The 18690-nt window shown below is 34.8% G+C and overlaps 2 protein-coding genes across 2 annotated transcripts; one reads left to right on the forward strand and one right to left on the reverse strand.

Annotated features, from left to right (window-relative positions):
- Positions 1-1448: 1448 nt before the first annotated feature.
- On the reverse strand, positions 1449-4044 carry LOC148955391 (uncharacterized). Its single transcript, XM_089108177.1, has 2 exons — positions 3781-4044; positions 1449-1807 (listed from the first exon to the last, which is right to left on the reverse strand). Exons 1-2 carry the CDS (start codon positions 4033-4035, stop codon positions 1724-1726), a joined length of 339 nt encoding a protein of 112 aa, XP_088964303.1. The 5' UTR covers positions 4036-4044; the 3' UTR covers positions 1449-1723.
- A 7473-nt stretch (positions 4045-11517) lies between these two features.
- On the forward strand, positions 11518-15159 carry LOC148955392 (uncharacterized). Its single transcript, XM_089108178.1, has 2 exons — positions 11518-12999; positions 14286-15159. The coding sequence occupies exons 1-2, from the start codon at positions 12938-12940 to the stop codon at positions 14977-14979; spliced, it is 756 nt and encodes a 251-aa protein (XP_088964304.1). The 5' UTR covers positions 11518-12937; the 3' UTR covers positions 14980-15159.
- Positions 15160-18690: the final 3531 nt, after the last annotated feature.

Genomic DNA, 18690 nt, shown 5'->3' on the forward strand with positions numbered 1-18690 from the left:
ATCCACATTTCTGTGTTGCAGAATCTCTTTTAGTAGGCTGCTTAAAAGCAGGACTAGAGCTTTCAATTTTAGGTCATATGAGCCTTTTCCTAATCTTCTATGTCCATCGATGTAACTGGTTACGACCCCTGGGGAAATAAAATTCCCTGGAAAATTTTCGGTTACTGTTAGCACAGCGTTTCTTTTCTTACAGTTTACGAGAAACTGTTTGATAGGCAGCACTTTTTATGACATAGAAAAGTCCACAAAGGTGTAAAATTATTAAGGACTATGCACTATGCTTATGTCTACAAATGCAGAAAAAAAAAATTAATTATTAAGACTGAAAGAAAAATAGCTTATTCAATCACAGACTTGCCGAATGTCCAATTAGTGAATGATAGGTGAAGCTATCTTCTTTCCTCTACATAGGTGAAATCTTGCGAGTGAATGCCTCCCCCCCTAATTCTTTATTTTCTCTGTTGCTTTCTACCAGTCAGTAGTCAGTGTGTATAATATATAATATTATAGTCAGTGTGCATAATAGCTTGTTGCAAATAATCGAAAACTATGCGATAGAAAATGAGTTTGATGGCTGCTTTACTGTAAAACCAAAATCTGAAGTAACTGAAACTGTAGTAGAAGAAAGTGAAAGTGATGAAGAATATGATAGAGATTTTTCCAAAAAGAAGAAACAGTTCAGTATATCAAGCCCAAGCTTTCTTGCAATCGAGGAAGAAGTTCGTTCAAGAAGAGAGAAAAGTCCTGGGGTCTATAATATTTTTGGTATACCAGTTTCTCCTAGTCCTGGATGCTCCTATTACTCCCCTCCATCAAGCCCCTGTTCTAGTCCCCCTCTCAGTCCATCGTCTGATGTTTTTCAGAGATATGACTATGCAAGTGAACCTGAAAGTGAAGATGAATCAAGTGTGGTGGATGCAGAAGTTGAGAAGAAAAGAATAAAAAGAGATGAAAGTATTTTGAATTTGGACGAGTTGATTCGTCAAAGCCAAGAATCATTAAAAAGCTCCAAAATTACTGTCGATGATAGTATTTCAGCTCCTTTAGATTGGAGCTTGAGTCTTCTAAATAATATTCACTGGAGAGTGGGAAAAACAGATATTAAAAGTGATTTAAAAACTCTTGAAGCACTTAGTACTTATATCAACGCTGTGAAACAACCATTGCCTAGATGTTGTAGTGTACTTAAAAGAATCACAAGTAAAACAAGCCGTCTTTCTCAAATCATTTCTGAAGGCTTTGTTACACATTTGGGTAAATTGAAATTCAAATGTAAGTGTGACAGACATAGTAATAGAAATCAAATTGCTGAGGAAGCTCTCAAATCAATCTCAGAAGCAGCAGCCACTCCCTATGGTCTCCGTCAAATGAAATCCTTGCTGGAATCAGATTTTTTGAATATAGATTTTGAACACAAAAAAGAAAGAAAGAAAAGGTAGTACCTGAGAGCTCACACTGCCATTTGAATGGTTTCTTCAGTTTTCAATTTTCCTGTCTGTTCTTTATTATCATCTCCATTATTTTTCAGACTTTGAATATGGGTGGAATCTACACGACAAGCAAGTTTTAAACAGTATTCTTCAGTTCTCCTGCGTGTAGAGGAAAATGGCAGATCTTCATTTATTAGTACACCGCCGATAATGGCCTCCATAATAATTTTGGACGTCTTGTATTCAAAAAAAGCAGAGCAAAGGTCCTTATCCTCAGCTAAATTGCCAATAGTTCAATAAGCACGACATAGTATCGATTCATTTCGAATGGATTTTGCAATCTGAGCGAGGTGACTAACTAGGGACGTGTTTTTAACCTGGAAATATTTAAATTCATTCACCTTTTGAGACGAAAATTGAAGAAGCACAGACGTGATAATTACACAGATAGAAGGACATAGCCAAAAATTATAGACAATATTATAGTTTTTCCGGCCACTATGATACTTAGAGTAGCGATGCGACAAGGAAATGAAATCGGGAGATTCGGGGGATTTTTTGAAAGTATTGCAATCAGACTTAAAGTTATTTTCCCAGTCTCTGAAGCGATTCTACTTGTATCTGTCATACTTTTTTTCTTTAGAAATGTAATGTATCTTGGCAAATGATGGATAAATGTATCTGAGATATGTTTTAGTTCTCACCTTGAATTTTTTGTACATACTGACTCACAGCTGGGCCTGTCGGGTGACAAGAATAAAAAAAAGGAGCATATAGCCCTGCTCTTTTGTACGGACTAGGGAAACATATATTGCCCTTTTCTCCAGGATAAAAATTGAAGTCCCTGTACGGGTGTCCCTTTATGGACAAGATTGACTTTTTGTCCCAATTCTTTAAGAACGACTCCTGAAAAACAAGATAAGGCCATAAAAAATGATAATAGAAGATACATTACATTTTCGATGTTATTGCATTGATTATGGAAGAGAGCACATGCTTTGGGTATATTAACAATATATTTTTGAATGTGATTCAACAGCATTACAAAAGTTAAGAAACGAACATATGCATACATGAAAAAAGCAGCAGAATATAATAAAGGGGGCATTAATAAGCTGATACACCAATTAGACAAGTATTCCGAATTGGACAGGGAATATTTAAAGGAGTAGTACTTTTTTCAATTATTCTTGCTCCAAACAGAAAACTACTTTTTTTCTGAATAGCCATAGTATATTTTCGTAAGCCTTTCGACCGTGGCGTAATGTCGTCAACCGCCGGGAGGCGGGCCCCAAAGTGGGAGCCAATTTTCCCAAATCAAGCGAAAAATGGAAGTAAAAAATTAAAAATCTGCCATTTAGTACCATAAAGGTATAGTACTACAAAAGCACTTTAAAGATACTTAATAGTAATATGAAGATAAATATATACTAAAGAAAGTTTCTGTTGATTCTTGAATTATGCAGGCTTATCTTAGTTTTGACAAAATTTTTGAAGAAACCAAATTTCAGCTGGAGGGGCAAACATGGGTCGAGGGAGGGGAAGCAAATCAAGGTCTGGGAGAGGCAGTTAGCCCCCTGCCCCATAGTAAGTTACGCCCCTGCTTTCAATCCTTAAAGCTAAAAAGAGATATACAGCTGCTGAAAGCAGATAAGGTTATGCACAAGAGCACTAGATTTCTGCTCAATGGAATCTAAGAGAGGAGTTTTACTGAAAATTTAAAAGGCCTCATGACCTTGTATAAAAAAAGGAAGAGAAACTCAACTAATTGAGTCAGGCATTGGCTGCAAAATTTCAAAAGGCTTTCATTATGCCACGGTGTATAAGTTTTACAGAAGAGAAGAAAAATTAAAAAGAAAATAATTTCTATGGTTTTGACTGTTATTAACTATCAGCTGTTTGTGGAGAAAAATATTTTTTTTTAATCCTTTTGGATATATATTGAAACCAATTTTAGCATCAAAAGGTCAGATCTCCAGAAAACAAACAGCATTATATTTTAAAAAATCACAAACCCCAGATATCATGCTAACCCACAAAGATTATGGAAATAAACTGAACCAAATAATCTAGTATAGCTTGAATAGTTTAGCACAGATACTTAGTTTAGGTATGTGGGCAGAATTATGTACTTTACAGTTAGAACGGATATTTAGATCAGGTATGTGGGAAGAAATAGTTAATTTACAAAAAAAAAATAAATAAATAAAAAAAAAAAAAAATCACAGACCACCTTTTAAATCACTGGCCAAGATGTGAGAAAACGGTCATGAAACTAAAATGTGGTAATGTGATTATACTAAAAAATTATAGCATATTTAATTAATTAAGGTTGACACCAAAGGTTTACCATTGAACGGACTTGTGGTTCCAAAGCCAAATTTCCTAAGATACTAAGTGAGACATCCATGATCTTGCGATTTGTTTTCGTTAGCTGCTTAATTACTGGTTCTATCCCTCCACATTCTAGAAATTTCTCAATTCCTTCTCTGCTTTTTATTATTCGAGTGCGGATTTCAATCAGCCCACTGAGCACTTTTTCTGGATTTGAGCTGCTGAGCTTCGAAATCACATACACTATTCTTTCATCTTCTTTTGTATCCATCTTGCTGACTATAAAAAGAGGAATTAAAAAAATAAAACAGTAAAAACGATAAACTAGACGCTTTTCTAACTTTAGGAAGAGTTCTGCCTTTCATAAGACAATTCAAATTTCTCTGTCAAGTTAACTGATGTGATTATCCGTTAGTCTTCATATCTGGACTAATTTCGCGTTACATGACATCAGGCATCTGCCCATAGGCGGATCTCCAGGCCCAGTAACCCCTCTGAAATCATGGCATTCTTAAGGTTTTTCTTGTAATTATGTGTGTTCTCTACACAATTTGCCTATTTGTAGTATATTTTCTCCAGAATATTTCCTGTGTAAGTACCTATATGAAACCTAGTTTTTAAGTTATAATATGATAATTACTAATGCTATTTATAGTCTATTTTAAAAAGAAGAAGGGGAATTAAAGATGAGATGTTGAATACGCACGACATGAATTAGAGCAAATTCTCCTATATTTTGAGGCGCTCAAAATGATACAAAGCGTAAACAAGGGATTAATTAAGACCCCGGTACAACGCCAGTAAAAAAAAAAAAATCAGCGCCAATCCTCTATTGCATCTTAAACAGACGGCGGCGGATGCACCCCAAAATATTTTTTCCAGCGACAGCGTGCACTTTGGAAGTACGCCGATTAAAATTGACGGAGTTTGAAAAGCTTATAAACAGATGGTAAACAGGTGCATGGTAACAAATTGTGAGCAAGGAGCGACTGAGCCCAGCAGTAGCCAAAACTCTAAAAAACGAAATTTGGATAACAATTGGTACATAAAAAGAATTAAATATTTACCTTGATTCCAAATATGTAAAATTCATAAAGCTTAATGTTACCAATCAAAGGCTACAAGCGTGAGAAAATCTGAAAAGCTTAGAAGCAAATGGTAAACAGGTGCTTGGTAAAAAATTGTGATCACGGAGTGACTGAGCCCAACTGTAGCCAAAACTCTAAAAAACGAAATTTGGATAACAATTGGTACATCAAAAGAATTAAATATTTACCTTGATTCCAAATATGTAAAATTCATAAAGCTTAATGTTACCCATCAAAGGCTACAAGCGTGAGAAAATCTGAAAAGCTTATAAACAAATGGTAAACAGGTGCATGGTAACAAATTGTGAGCAAGGAGCGACTGAGCCCAACAGTAGCCAAAACTCTAAAAAACGAAATTTTGATAACGATTGGTACATCAAAAGAATTAAATATTTACGTTGATTCCAAATATGTAAAATTCATTAAGCTTAATGTTACCCATCAAGGCTACAAGCGTGAGAAAATCTGAAAAGCTTATAAACAAATGGTAAACAGGTGCATGGTAACAAATTGTGAGCAAGGAGTGACTGAGCCCAACAGTAGCCAAAACTCTAAAAAACGAAATTTGGATAACAATTGGTACATCAAAAGAATTAAATATTTACGTTGATTCCAAATATGTAAAATTCATTAAGCTTAATGTTACCCATCAAAGGCTACAAGCGTGAGAAAATCTGAAAAGCTTATAAACAAATGGTAAACAGGTGCTTGGTAACAAATTGTGAGCAAGGAGCAACTGAGCCCAACAGTAGCCAAAACTCTAAAAACCGAAACTTGGATAACAATTGGTACATCAAAAGAATTAAATATTTACGTTGATTCCAAATATGTAAAATTCATAAAGCTTAATGTTACCCATCAAAGGCTACAATCGTGAGAAAATCTGAAAAGCTTATAAACAAATGGTAAACAGGTGCATGGTAACAAATTGTGAGCAAGGAGCGACTGAGCCCAACAGTAGCCAAAACTCTAAAGAACGAAATTTGGATAACAATTGGTACATCAAAAGAATTAAATATTTACGTTGATTCCAAATATGTAAAATTCATTAAGCTTAATGTTACCCATCAAGGCTACAAGCGTGAGAAAATCTGAAAAGCTTATAAACAAATGGTAAACAGGTGCATGGTAACAAATTGTGAGCAAGGAGCGACTGAGCCAAACTGTAGCAAAAACTCTAAAAAACGAAATTTGGATAACAATTGGTACATCAAAAGAATTAAATATTTACGTTGATTCCAAATATGTAAAATTCATTAAGCTTAATGTTACCAATCAAGGCTACAAGCGTGAGATAATATGAAAAGCTTATAAACAGATGGTAAACAGGTGCATGGTAAAAAATTGTGATCAAGGAGCGACTGAGCCCAACAGTAGCCAAAACTCTAAAAAACGAAACTTGGATAACAATTGGTACATCAAAAGAATTAAATATTTACGTTGATTCCAAATATGTAAAATTCATTAAGCTTAATGTTACGCATCAAAGGCTACAAGCGTGAGAAAATCTGAAAAGCTTATAAACAAATGGTAAACAGGTGCATGGTAAAAAATTGTGATCAAGGAGCGACTGAGCCCAACAGTAGCCAAAACTCTAAAAAACGAAATTTGGATAACAATTGGTACATCAAAAGAATTAAATATTTACGTTGATTCCAAATATGTAAAATTCATAAAGCTTAATGTTACCCATCAAAGGCTACAAGCGTGAGAAAATCTGAAAAGCTTATAAACAAATGGTAAACAGGTGCATGGTAACAAATTGTGAGCAAGGAGCGACTGAGCACAACAGTAGCCAAAACTCTAAAAAACGAAATTTGGATAACAATTTGTATATCAAAAGAATTAAATATTTACCTTGATTCCAAATATGTAAAATTCATTAAGCTTAATGTTACCCATCAAAGGCTACAAGCGTGAGAAAATCTGAAAAGCTTATAAGCAAAGGGTAAACAGGTGCATGGTAACAAATTGTGATCAAGGAGCGACTGAGCCCAACAGTAGCCAAAACTCTAAAAAACGAAACTTGGATAACAATTGGTACATCAAAAGAATTAAATATTTACGTTGATTCCAAATATGTAAAATTCATTAAGCTTAATGTTACCCATCAAAGGCTACAAGCGTGAGAAAATCTGAAAAGCTTATAAACAAATGGTAAACAGGTGCTTGGTAACAAATTGTGAGCAAGGAGCGACTGAGCCCAACAGTAGCCAAAACTCTAAAAAACGAAATTTGGATAACAATTGGTACATCAAAAGAATTAAATATTTACGTTGATTCCAAATATGTAAAATTCATTAAGCTTAATGTTACCCATCAAAGGCTACAAGCGTGAGAAAATCTGAAAAGCTTATAAACAAATGGTAAACAGGTGCATGGTAACAAATTGTGAGCAAGGAGCGACTGAGCCCAACAGTAGCCAAAACTCTAAAAAACGAAATTTGGATAACAATTGGTACATCAAAAGAATTAAATATTTACGTTGATTCCAAATATGTAAAATTCATTAAGCTTAATGTTACCCATCAAAGGCTACAAGCGTGATAAAATCTGCATGATTTTCGAGGAAGGAGGGAAACACCCATAAAAAGTCAAGCGTTCTTAATGAAAACCACATCGTCAGATCCAGCATTTCAGAGACCCTACTGTAGAAGTTTCAAGCTTTTACCTAGTAAAATGTGGATTTTTTTATTTTTGCCAGAAGAAAGATCACGGATGCATATTAATTATTTTCCACAAGGGTGATTTTACCGAACTATAGTCCTGAAAAATCGGGAGAGAGCTAATTCAAACGGAAATAAAAAGTTTTGTTCCCCTTTTCAAGTGACCAAAAAGACTGGAAGGCAAATTGGTCCCCATCCTGCACCCATTTTCCCCCAAAGACATCCAATCAAAATATTAGATAGGCCTTTGATCCAGCATGGATGAAAGGTCCAACAAATATGCCTTTGAGAATGACATGACCCCCCCCCCCCACAACCCGTGGGGAAAGGGCTGTAAGTTACACAATTTGCCGATTGGCTACATATATTATCTTCTATTGGGAAAAACACGGAATTCTTTTTGATTGGGGAGAATTTCTTTCTGAGGGGGGACACGAAGAGATTTTTCCGGGGGGATTTATACGGGGGTGGGGGGAAGGGAATTTCCTTGCATGATTTGAAAGCGGTCAAGAACCAAATTAAAAAAAAATTTCAACGGAAAGTAAGGAGCAACATTAAAACAAACAGAAATTATTCAGCATATAAGAGGACTTACCCTTCCTAAGCCCTTGCTCTTTACGCTAAAGTATAACTTCTGTCACAATTCTTTAAGAGAGACTGCTCAAACACAAGGGACATTGAATTGGTATGAGAATTATTTTTAAAGAACACTAAGACTATAGCGTAAAGAATGTTGGTTGAGGAGGGGGTCGACGGAATGACTGTTATATATGGAATGATTTCTGTTAGTCTTAAGTTTAAATGCTGCTCCTTACTTTCAGTTGAAAAAACATCTACCACAAATCACCATCAATAAACAAATGAAACCCAAAATAAATAGAAATTAAAATAAATAACCTAGTCAAACTCATAACGAGCAGAAACTAACATCAGTAGAGCTGACAACCACCATGCCTTCTCAAAAACGGACATAATTTGCACTTTACTGAAAACAAAACACATTTTAAATGTTTTCACTTTTAACTTTAATAAGTCAAAAATTATTAGGACTTCAAGGAATAAATATCAATATATGTATATTAAACTGACAATCCAAGTTCATTTTTTTTTCAGCAAAGTGCAAATTATCTTCTGGTCTTAGGAAGGCATGAGGGTCGTCATCCCTGCCCATATTAATTTTTACTCGTTTTGAGTTTGACTCGGCTATTAATAGTTATTTTGTTTGTTTCGAGTTTTATTTATTTATTGATAGTGATTTGGGGTAGTTTTACACTTGGAAGATTATTTGGCTTTATTTCTACTCATTTTTGGTTTAATGGAGCACTTTTACTTGTCTTTGATAAACTTATTTTGTGGGAAAGTGTCAAATTAATTTCTGGGTGGTATTTATTGACATAATCTGTTTCATAGGAAAAAATGTTTTAATGTTTTAAATTTTTTTGTTTTTTTCTATAAGAATCAATTGTTTGGAATGCTATTTGTATGCTGGAGAAACTTTTTTAACAATTTTTAATAACATACAACCTTTTGAAAATCTTGACACAAATAGTATTTTTTAATTTAGATTTGAACCTCCTCAAGTTGACCTGAAAAATAACAATGAATATCATCCAAAAAAAGTCTATATTTTTTTGTCAAGACTGTCAAGACCAGCTGTCATTTCCTATTTGTCAGTTTTGCAGTGTGGGGACTACGGAGCAAGTAGAATTCTCGAGCTGTGTGAGAATGAAGATCTGAAAGTACGGGATACAGCGACACTTCTTTTGTGTAAATTGAGTGGAAAGGATTTCTTCCGATGCAAGTTCAGAGCGGGAGGGGTATCTATCCTGATGAATAAAATTGATATATACCCAAGGAACAGCAGAAGTAAGATTTGCTATTCTACACCCATGTGGGTTCTGTGCATATTCAAAAGCATAGGACATTAATTCAATCAGCTTTGTTTTTTGGATATTTAATGCTCTAAAATAACCTAGTGCTGAGTTGCAAAAACTAAATGTGTGACTAGATTTATTTAAGAAAGGTCTGAAAATTAATACCTGCTCTTTGTTTCTTTTCTTAGAAAAAAACAATAAATTCAAGTGGGTACTGGGAAATTAAATTTTGGATATAGTATGGGACGTAGGAGGAGCGTGCACAATTGTGTTGAACTCAGGGAGCTTGGTGCTGCAGTGAGATGTTAGTAGTAGTAGTTTTATTTATATTGCCTAATTTTGAAAAGCTGTTGAAACATAGGAAAAACTGGTTGATCTTTTTTTTCCTGTCATTTTTCTGCAATACTCGCTCACTGTAAAATTTTTCTGAACAATTGTTCAGCGCATTCATCTTTAAAAGGAAATTAAACAACTCTTAGTTCTTATTAGTTAGCCTTTTTATTTAATTACTGTATGTTTTTATATAATATCCATCATTAGAATATTGAGGAGACTGTTGCCCTCATTTTCCCCTGTTTTTATGATAAAGCTTAACTTTTGTATAGAAAGACTTTGAAAACAAGGGCTCATTTAGGTATGTTTACTTTAAACAATAAAATAGAAGCTTTCTAAGTGTGATGAAGGCCACCTTTCCTTACTCTTGAATTCAACTTTACATTACTTTGGTATCTCCAAAACTAATGTTTCCCATTGAAGCAACATTTCCACAGCAGGAAGGGTGTCACCCCCCAGCCATCAGAACCCATATTTCATGTTTATTTTAAACATATTTTTCCGTGTGAAGGGGTGTCCGACAGGCACGAATCAAGGGTATTTTTTTTTTGTTGGGAGGGGGAGCTTGTTCAAACTTGTGAACGTAATGAGCTATTTTTGAACTGAGAATGATACGTTTTATGTTACTGACAAATTAATTCAAAATAGATGCATATAGTGAAATCATGGGTGCAATGTGTACCGTGGGCTAGTTAATCTATTTCGGGATTGTTAATTGAAACACAATGAATATAGTGATGTTTATTCTTTGGGAGTCTAGAGGAGTTGGGTTAACCCTATCTGCTCTCTCCCCCTGGATCTATGTCTAAGGCTAGGGAGGAGGAGTCAATATCCCTTTCATGTCGATCCGAAGGACTTTTCACGGGAATTAAAAAAAAATTTTAGGAACTTGAAACGTCCATTCCGGCACATGTTGAACTTCAACAACTTCAACACGCAGGTTTTCAGTGTTTTCCGCTCTTTTACGAAAATTACACGAAGTTTTAAGAATTTTTCATTGGTAAATTTTTAAAAAATATCCTGGTTTGGAAATATTTAACACGGAACTAACCCCCATCGGGGACATCTTCTATGGAACCCGAATACAAAGAATTTTGGCTAAATTTAATAATGAACCTATCTCGGTATTGAATATAACTTTTTGATGGTTCTAAATTCGATGTATTAAAATTTTCGCTCAATAGAACATTGGCCCCAGTCGGGCCAAAATTATGTTTTAGGGGACAAATGGCAGAGATCCATATTTCTGTGTTGCAGAATCTCTTTTAGTAGGCTGCTTAAAAGCAGGACTAGAGCTTTCAATTTTAGGTCATATGAGTCCTTTCCTAATCTTCTATGTCCATCGATGTAACTAGTTACGACCCCTGGGGAAATAAAATTCCCTGGAAAATTTTCGGTTACTGTTAGCACAGCGTTTCTTTTCTTACAGTTTACGAGAAACTGTTTGATAGGCAGCACTTTTTATGACATAGAAAAGTCCACAAAGGCGTAAAATTATTAAGGACTATGCACTATGCATATGTCCACAAATGCAGAAAAAATAATTAATTATTAAGACTGAAAGAAAAATAGCTTATTCAATCACAGACTTGCCGAATGTCCAATTAGTGAATCATAGGTGAAGTTATCTTCTTTCCTCTACATAGGTGAAATATTGCGAGAGAATGCCTCCCCCCTAGATCTTTATTTTCTCTGTTGCTTTCTACCATTCAGTAGTCAGTGTGTAAAATTACTTTTACTAGTTTGTGGACATTCTATTTGTTTAGCCTATATTTTATTAAATTCCTTTAAAACTTTCGAAACTCTCATACATTTCCATTTTCTCATGGAATGGTTCTTTGCTCGGCTGGTTTGTGATATATTTTTGTGTTCTCTTTTATGTTATTTTTATCAGAAAAGTTGAACGTTTCTTTTCGTAAATTTGTTTTGAATTAGAATTTTTTGGTTAAAATTAATTTATTATTTCTTTCAAGTAATAGATTTAGTGCTAATATTAATGCAAAGGAATTTAATGCTAATAAAGAATCTGTAGAAGTTTTAACAAGAGCCATTTTTCAGAATGACATCTTACTAGTGTCAAAATGCTGTATATGCATCCTCTTTAGTGTATTTGATCTTGAATTTACGTTTAATGTTAATGTTCTGTTTCTTCATTTTGTTTTAGTTTGGAAGAACATGGTGCATGCTATTGCGTTTTATACAAGGAAGAATGTGATAAGTCAAACCGACCAGAATATGTTAATTGTGCTATATAACGCTATGACAGACTTGACTTTGTCAGATGAATTCCGGAATTTTATTCTGAACGCGTTCTTGCAGCCACAGCTCTCTGAAGACTCCTTAAATACCCTCTACAAACTAGGACTACATAATAGCTTGTTGCAAATAATCGAAAACTATGCGATAGAAAATGAGTTTGATGGCTGCTTTACTGTAAAACCAAAATCTGAAGTAACTGTAACTGTAGTAGAAGAAAGTGAAAGTGATGAAGAATATGATAGAGATTTTTCCAAAAAGAAGAAACGGTTCAGTATATCAAGCCCAAGCTTTCTTGCAATCGAGGAAGAAGTTCGTTCAAGAAGAGAGAAAAGTCCTGGGGACTATAATATTTTTGGTATACCAGTTTCTCCTAGTCCTGGATGCTCCTATTACTCCCCATCATCAAGCTCCTGTTCTAGTCGCCCTCTCAGTCGATCGTCTGATGTTTTTCAGAGCTATGACTATGCAAGTGAACCTGAAAGTGAAGATTAATCAAGTGTGGTGGATGCAGAAGTTGAGAAGAAAAGAATAAAAAGAGATGAAAGTATTTTGAATTTAAACGAGTTGATTCGTCAAAGCAAAGAATCATTAAAAAGCTCCAAAATTACTGTCGATGATAGTATTTCAGCTCCTTTAGATTGGAGCTTGAGTCTTCTAAATAATATTCACTGGAGAGTGGGAAAAACAGATATTAAAAGTGATTTAAAAACTCTTGAAGTACTTAGTGCTTATATCAACGCTGTGAAACAACCATCGCTTAGATGCTGTAGTGTACTTAAAAGAATCACAAGTAAAACAAGCCGTCTTTCTCAAATCATTTCTGAAGGCTTTGTTACACATTTTGGTAAATTGAAATTCAATTGTATGACAGACATAGTAATAGAAATCAAATTGCTGAGGAAGCTCTCAAATCAATCTCAGAAGTAGCAGCCACTTCCTATGGTTTACGTCAAATGGAATCCTTGCTGGAATCAGATTTTTTGAATATAGCTCTTTCTCTGCCTTACATTAAAATGTAAGCTTATTTTATTTCCTTATTTCCTATTTTCTTATTACCTTATTTCTCTGGCTTTGTAATTCACCAAAATTTTTAACCAAAAATTGCTTGCCTTTTCTTATTTTATTATTTTATATTATTTATTTATGTTTTTCTTATTTTATTAGAAGAGCAATATTTTGGCTAACAAATAACTGTTGATCGAAATTTTGTGCATGAAATTTCTAATTTGGATTGCAATTATATATAGGGAGTAAAAGAGAATCTGATGACACCAGCCGAGTGTTCAGTAATGTTTTTGAGTACTTGAGGTTATACGTTAGCTAAGCCTCGCTAAAAGTAGAAATTTCTAAGAAAGTGACTTACTTTCGCACCTGAAGTTTCTAATCCAGGATTGCAATTATACATAGAGAGTAAAAGAAAATATGACGGCACTTGTCAATTGTTGGGTAACATTTTTGAATAATTGAACCTTTTTCTGATAGCTGAGTTTCTCAAAAAGTAAGACATGGGCGCCAAGTTTTGTATAACAATACTAGCTCACAATTTCTCCAAATGTCTTGAAGAAAATGATGTAGAAAGGCAACCACGATAGCGCTGTACGTTATTCCCATTTTCTTTAATGAGAGCCCAAAAAAGTTTAGTCTGTAAAGTAATCTGTTATGCAAATTAGCTAGTATTCTAGAGAACTAAATAATATCAACACATATGATTTCAGTGCCTTCCAACATGTTTTGAAACAAGTTTCTGAGAAGCTGAAAATTTTTTCACAAGCCCTGATTGCTGTTGCCAAGTTTCCAGGTTTCTCGAACAAGCATTTTAGCATAGAAACTCGCTTTATCGATAACCAGTTTTTGTCCTACTACGATATGACGTTTCTCATATCTTTGATAGCTCAATATAAGCCTCGGCATATTTGGGAAACGTTTCAATCTGTTTGTTAGCTCTTTCTCCATTTTTTTATATTTTGTAGCAAAAAAACAAACAAAAAGATATGATTTCAAAGCTCAGACTTCAATTTAGGTATCTAGATTTAGCAGAAATTTTTAGCACTTGTAATAGCCAACAGTGAATTATGATTTGTTCAGTCATACGCTCTAGTTGAAAACAATCCGTTTCACTATAATTTTTTATATCCGTAAAATGTTGGCTACTATTGGTTTGCACCATTTTATTGAGCAGTCTTTTTTTTCTTTTTTTAGGTTTCTTAGAGTTTCGTCGTTTTATTTTCTTTTTTTCGATTTAATAATTTTCTTTTTTTGTGTTTTATATAAAGGGTATAATCTTCACATTGTATATTCTAGAGATGACCGAGAGATGTTGTACTTGTTCGACCAGACCTTTCCAAAAATGATAAATATCAAGGATAACACAAGTGTTTTGAGTGCTATCCGAGAGTATGGACGACGATTTTTCCCAGTTCATGATTCGATCGTCAAGGCAAAAAAGAAAACCCATCTGTCATGTTGTGTTGACGAGACGAATGTTTTCTTTGTTACGGATTCGGGGAAAAAAATTGGAGCGAAACGGGAGCAAATAAGTTCTAAATTTGAGGCTATGTTGAAGTTTCACGCTACACCTGAGATCCCTTGGAAAGACACAGACGCCAGGCTAGTGAAATATCTTGTACACTATGTCTCTGGGTGTCGTAAAAGTATTCACAAATGCTGTGCTCTGAAGGGCTCGAAGCAAACAGATAAGGGTAAGCTTCTTCACCTGGGCATATCTTATTTTGTTGATGATCTTGTTAGTGATATTATGTTCGGTTTGATTTCATCAGAAGTTACATCTGAAAATGTTGCTGAGCTGTATGAAAATATTTTTTCTTGTGATATCAGTGATTTTGAATCTGAAAAAGTGATCTTTCTGAGAAAAATAGTGGACAATAATGATCTAGACTTGATGAAAACTATGTTGAACTCTAATTTAAGGGAACATTTTTTGGGAGTTATTTGTGATGCTGTTCATGAGCGTTTTGAACGCTTTATTGGAAAATAAGTGTAATTCGTTTATGTTGATGTGTACACATAATTTTATTATGTGTACTTGGGCTTTATATTTTCACATTAGGGGGTCACAGCACTCCGGAGGAAGGCAAAAACGCATAAAAAATTTGTTTATGTACATTTTTGTTATGTTTCTACGTGTAAGACAAACATTGCGGGGGGGGGGGCCAAACCCTGTACTCCCCCTCCCTGGGTACGGCCTTGGATTTAGGCAACTAGAATTTTCAGGAATTGATTCAGGGTCAGACTTATGCTCTGCTAACTTTTTTTATTCAAACTCCTATATACAGTCCTTCTGTATCTAAAACAAAAAATCGGGAATTTTAGTTTCAATACCTTCATTGGTCTCTAAATGTTGAAAGCATAGCTCCAATGATTTGAGTGAGGCTATAAGCCAATTTTTTTTTTCAAATACAATTCACATTTTGACGACATCTTTAAAACCTTAAAGTGTGGATCAAAGTTCTTGACCTAATTCTTAACGTTTTCTTATCATACTCTATTCAGATTTTGGGGTAAATAGCATAAGTGCCATCCCGAATTTTTTATTTTATGCGACAAATCATTCTAAACCATTAGTTACAGAGCTACGAATGTATCTATCTAAATTATAAAGGAATTTTGCCCGTGTTGGTTTTTTCTTGTTTCATTCAAAATTCATTCAATAAAATCATCAGCTGCTTCTCTTTAATTTATGTTAACGTTTTAGTCTGATTATCCAGAAACCATTTTTAGGACATGCGTAGTACTTATTTTCTCACTTGTACAATTATTCATGATTTCGTTTTTTCTTCTGTAAAATTGGAAGAATTAAACTGAATACATTTGTGGATCGATATGATCAAGTTTAAATATTGACCTATTAAATCTTGCATTTACTCGATTCGAGAAAGGATTTAAATCTCCAAATTTTAGATCTCCAAATTTTAGACTTTTTTTATTTCCTTTTTTTTAAGTCACTTAACTTATTACGAAAAAATACCTAGTTGATGAATTTCTTTGGTTTTATCCTGGATCTCATGTTACTTATGCGTAATTGCTACATTTTCTTTCGCTTGTTTTGTTCATACAGAAACGAGACTGTTTTTCTATTATACTACTAAATCTCACTTTTAGGAAGTATTAAAGTGCCTTTTAGAAGCCGTTCTTTCTACTAATACCTCTGAAAACTTGAGACAGCTTGTTTAAATCTCGGGGCTGGTAAGAACTGTGCCCAGCCAAAGACTAAAAGTAATCTATCGTCCTGTCTACTTCAAATATTTTGATATCATAGAGCAGAAATTTGCCCCTGCGCGCAGCTGTCATAGAAGCTGCATTCTTTTTTAAGTAAATTATGTTGACGTCTATTAGAGATGGGCTAGGACGAGGTAATTGGTATGGAAAGTGCCAATATATTTTACAACTTGCAGGTGTTTTTGAACAATAACTCAAATAGACTGATTTTCTTTTTGAATATTTTTTAATGCCCTTATTCTGAATGGCACCTTCTCACTTTATCATCTGTGCAGGCCCGTGTCCTTGAACTGGTCACTGCACAGACTCGTTAAACTCTTTACGTCTTCATAAATTAATATTTGAGCAACCAAAGCTTCGGAAGACTTAAAAAACATTTTATTATACAACTATTAAAAATAAAGTTATGTAGATAAATGAAAAAAGTGAAAGGATTTGGTACTTAATGATAACCACAGGTGCTGTATGGACAGTTCTTCTCAAGTTTGTATTCTGGTCGTAAAAAATGAAATTCACCAGTTAAATATTTTTTATCCGCCTAATTTTTCCTTTTTTAATATCTTATCCTTATTCCAAAACTTCCTCGCTACTTCTTTCCGAAATTAATTTCTGTGTAAATGCCTGTGGTAAACCAAAAAGTAAATAAAAATACTTATTTCAGTGGAATACGCTTTTCAAGCATGAAGAAGACGGTTGAAGATGAAGAAGAAATCATTTTTTTCATTTGAAGAAATTAAGTTGAGGATAGTTATTTTGTGGCCTAAATTCTTTAACTGTTTATATAGCTAAGATTTTACTCTGACCAATAAATTCTTCTTTGAGGTGGAAAAAAGAACCTTGGCCTACTAAAACGCGCTGGTCATATCGAATGAATTCTGAATGTGCCATAAACGTTAACTAAGAGATTTGACTCCAAATCTTGGCTTGTGAGTGTGTATCATTGCCTAGAGTCAACAACTAAGGAAGAGTGATAAGATAGGAAATTTGGAGCTGTAACATACCTTTGGAGCTTAAACACAGCTGGAGTGATCATGTCAGCAACGGCAAGATTCGTACCCGCATAGGCAAATCACACATTGCCTCCGTGGTGAGACAACGAAGATGGCGATACCTGAGACATAGCCTCCGCATGCCGGACTATAGACTTCCAAAAATGCTGCTCCATTGGCAACCAAAATGCACCCGTAACCAAGGAAGACCGAAGAACACGCTCTGTAGGACGTACGAACGAGAGAGAAGAGCCCTTCAGACGACTCTCATCCTGAAGTTAGTATCTATGCAACTGGCCACCTGAGGGAAGTTTGGAGGCTACTCACTGATGCCTTGTTTGCTTCTGAAGGCACTGGTGGAACTAGGGTCTGTAAGGATGGCCACTGCCAGTGCAGTGTGAGCCAGCAGAATTAGAAAAACCCGAAAAACATAGTGTTTATTTAACAAAATTTGGGTCTCGATGAAAGGTCTAAGTTTATTTTGATCCCACCTGAAATTTTCTGAAAATTGTACATGGGTTATTTGTGTGGCGATACTTTTAAGCTTTTAATTGTTCTTATAACCTTTTTTTTTTACAAAATTCAAAAGAAGAACACGCATGACAAAAGAAAGGAGATTCCCCGTGATACTTTGGAACGAGGCAGACAGTTCATCTTTTTGCTGACAAAGGGTTGCGCCAATTTTTTTTGAGTCTACCTAAGACGTAAGATGCCTTGGCGATTCGTGCGTTGAATTTGCTCTCTGGTGAACCATCACTTGACAGAATGGGGCCAAGGTAGATGATGTCTTTCACGACTGCTATTTGATTTTGACAAGCTTTGACTGCTGGAGGGGTGGTTGAGATGGTTATGCATCAGTAAAGATGATTCCCGTTTTGCTCTAGCTGATGTTGAGCTCAACTTCGCTAGCTTCTTCTCTTATCACTGTCAGTGCTGCAACAAGTTCTTCAAGTGTGTTTATCGTGAGTGCTAAGTCGTCAGGGTCACTCAAAAAACTTTCATTGAACTTCAATTAAATGTTCAGTCGGGTAGTCGTCCTCGTCATCACATAGTAAATGGTGCAATTAAATAATTTGGTAGCATCCCTACCAAACTTCTGTACAGACTTGAATGTCTGGCTACGCTTCCCGTTAACTTGGACACAGACACGATGTGCATGCCCATTGTCAAAATAGTGTATCTTAAGAATGGGTTTGAGTATTAAGTCGAAACTTTCAGAAAATGCTTAAAGGGGAAGATCAATTGACCAAAAGGCAATATGTGCATGCTACTACCGCTGGTATACTTGCTTCTACTACTACTGTTGCTACATCTGTTGCAGCTACTTGTAAGACTTAGAGCATTAAGATGAAAATTAAAATCAGTTTAAAAAACTTTTTCCACAAAACAAGTTTTTGAAAGAAGTAAAGAGATCAAATAAGCAAAAAATCAGCAGAAATAAAGTCAAATAGGCTTCTAAGCGTAAAACACCAAGTCACCAT

Source organism: Artemia sp. Qi Xiang Cuo, chromosome 2, assembly GCF_049724085.1.
Source record: "Artemia sp. Qi Xiang Cuo chromosome 2, ASM4972408v1, whole genome shotgun sequence".
NCBI classification, from domain to species: domain Eukaryota; kingdom Metazoa; phylum Arthropoda; class Branchiopoda; order Anostraca; family Artemiidae; genus Artemia; species Artemia sp. Qi Xiang Cuo.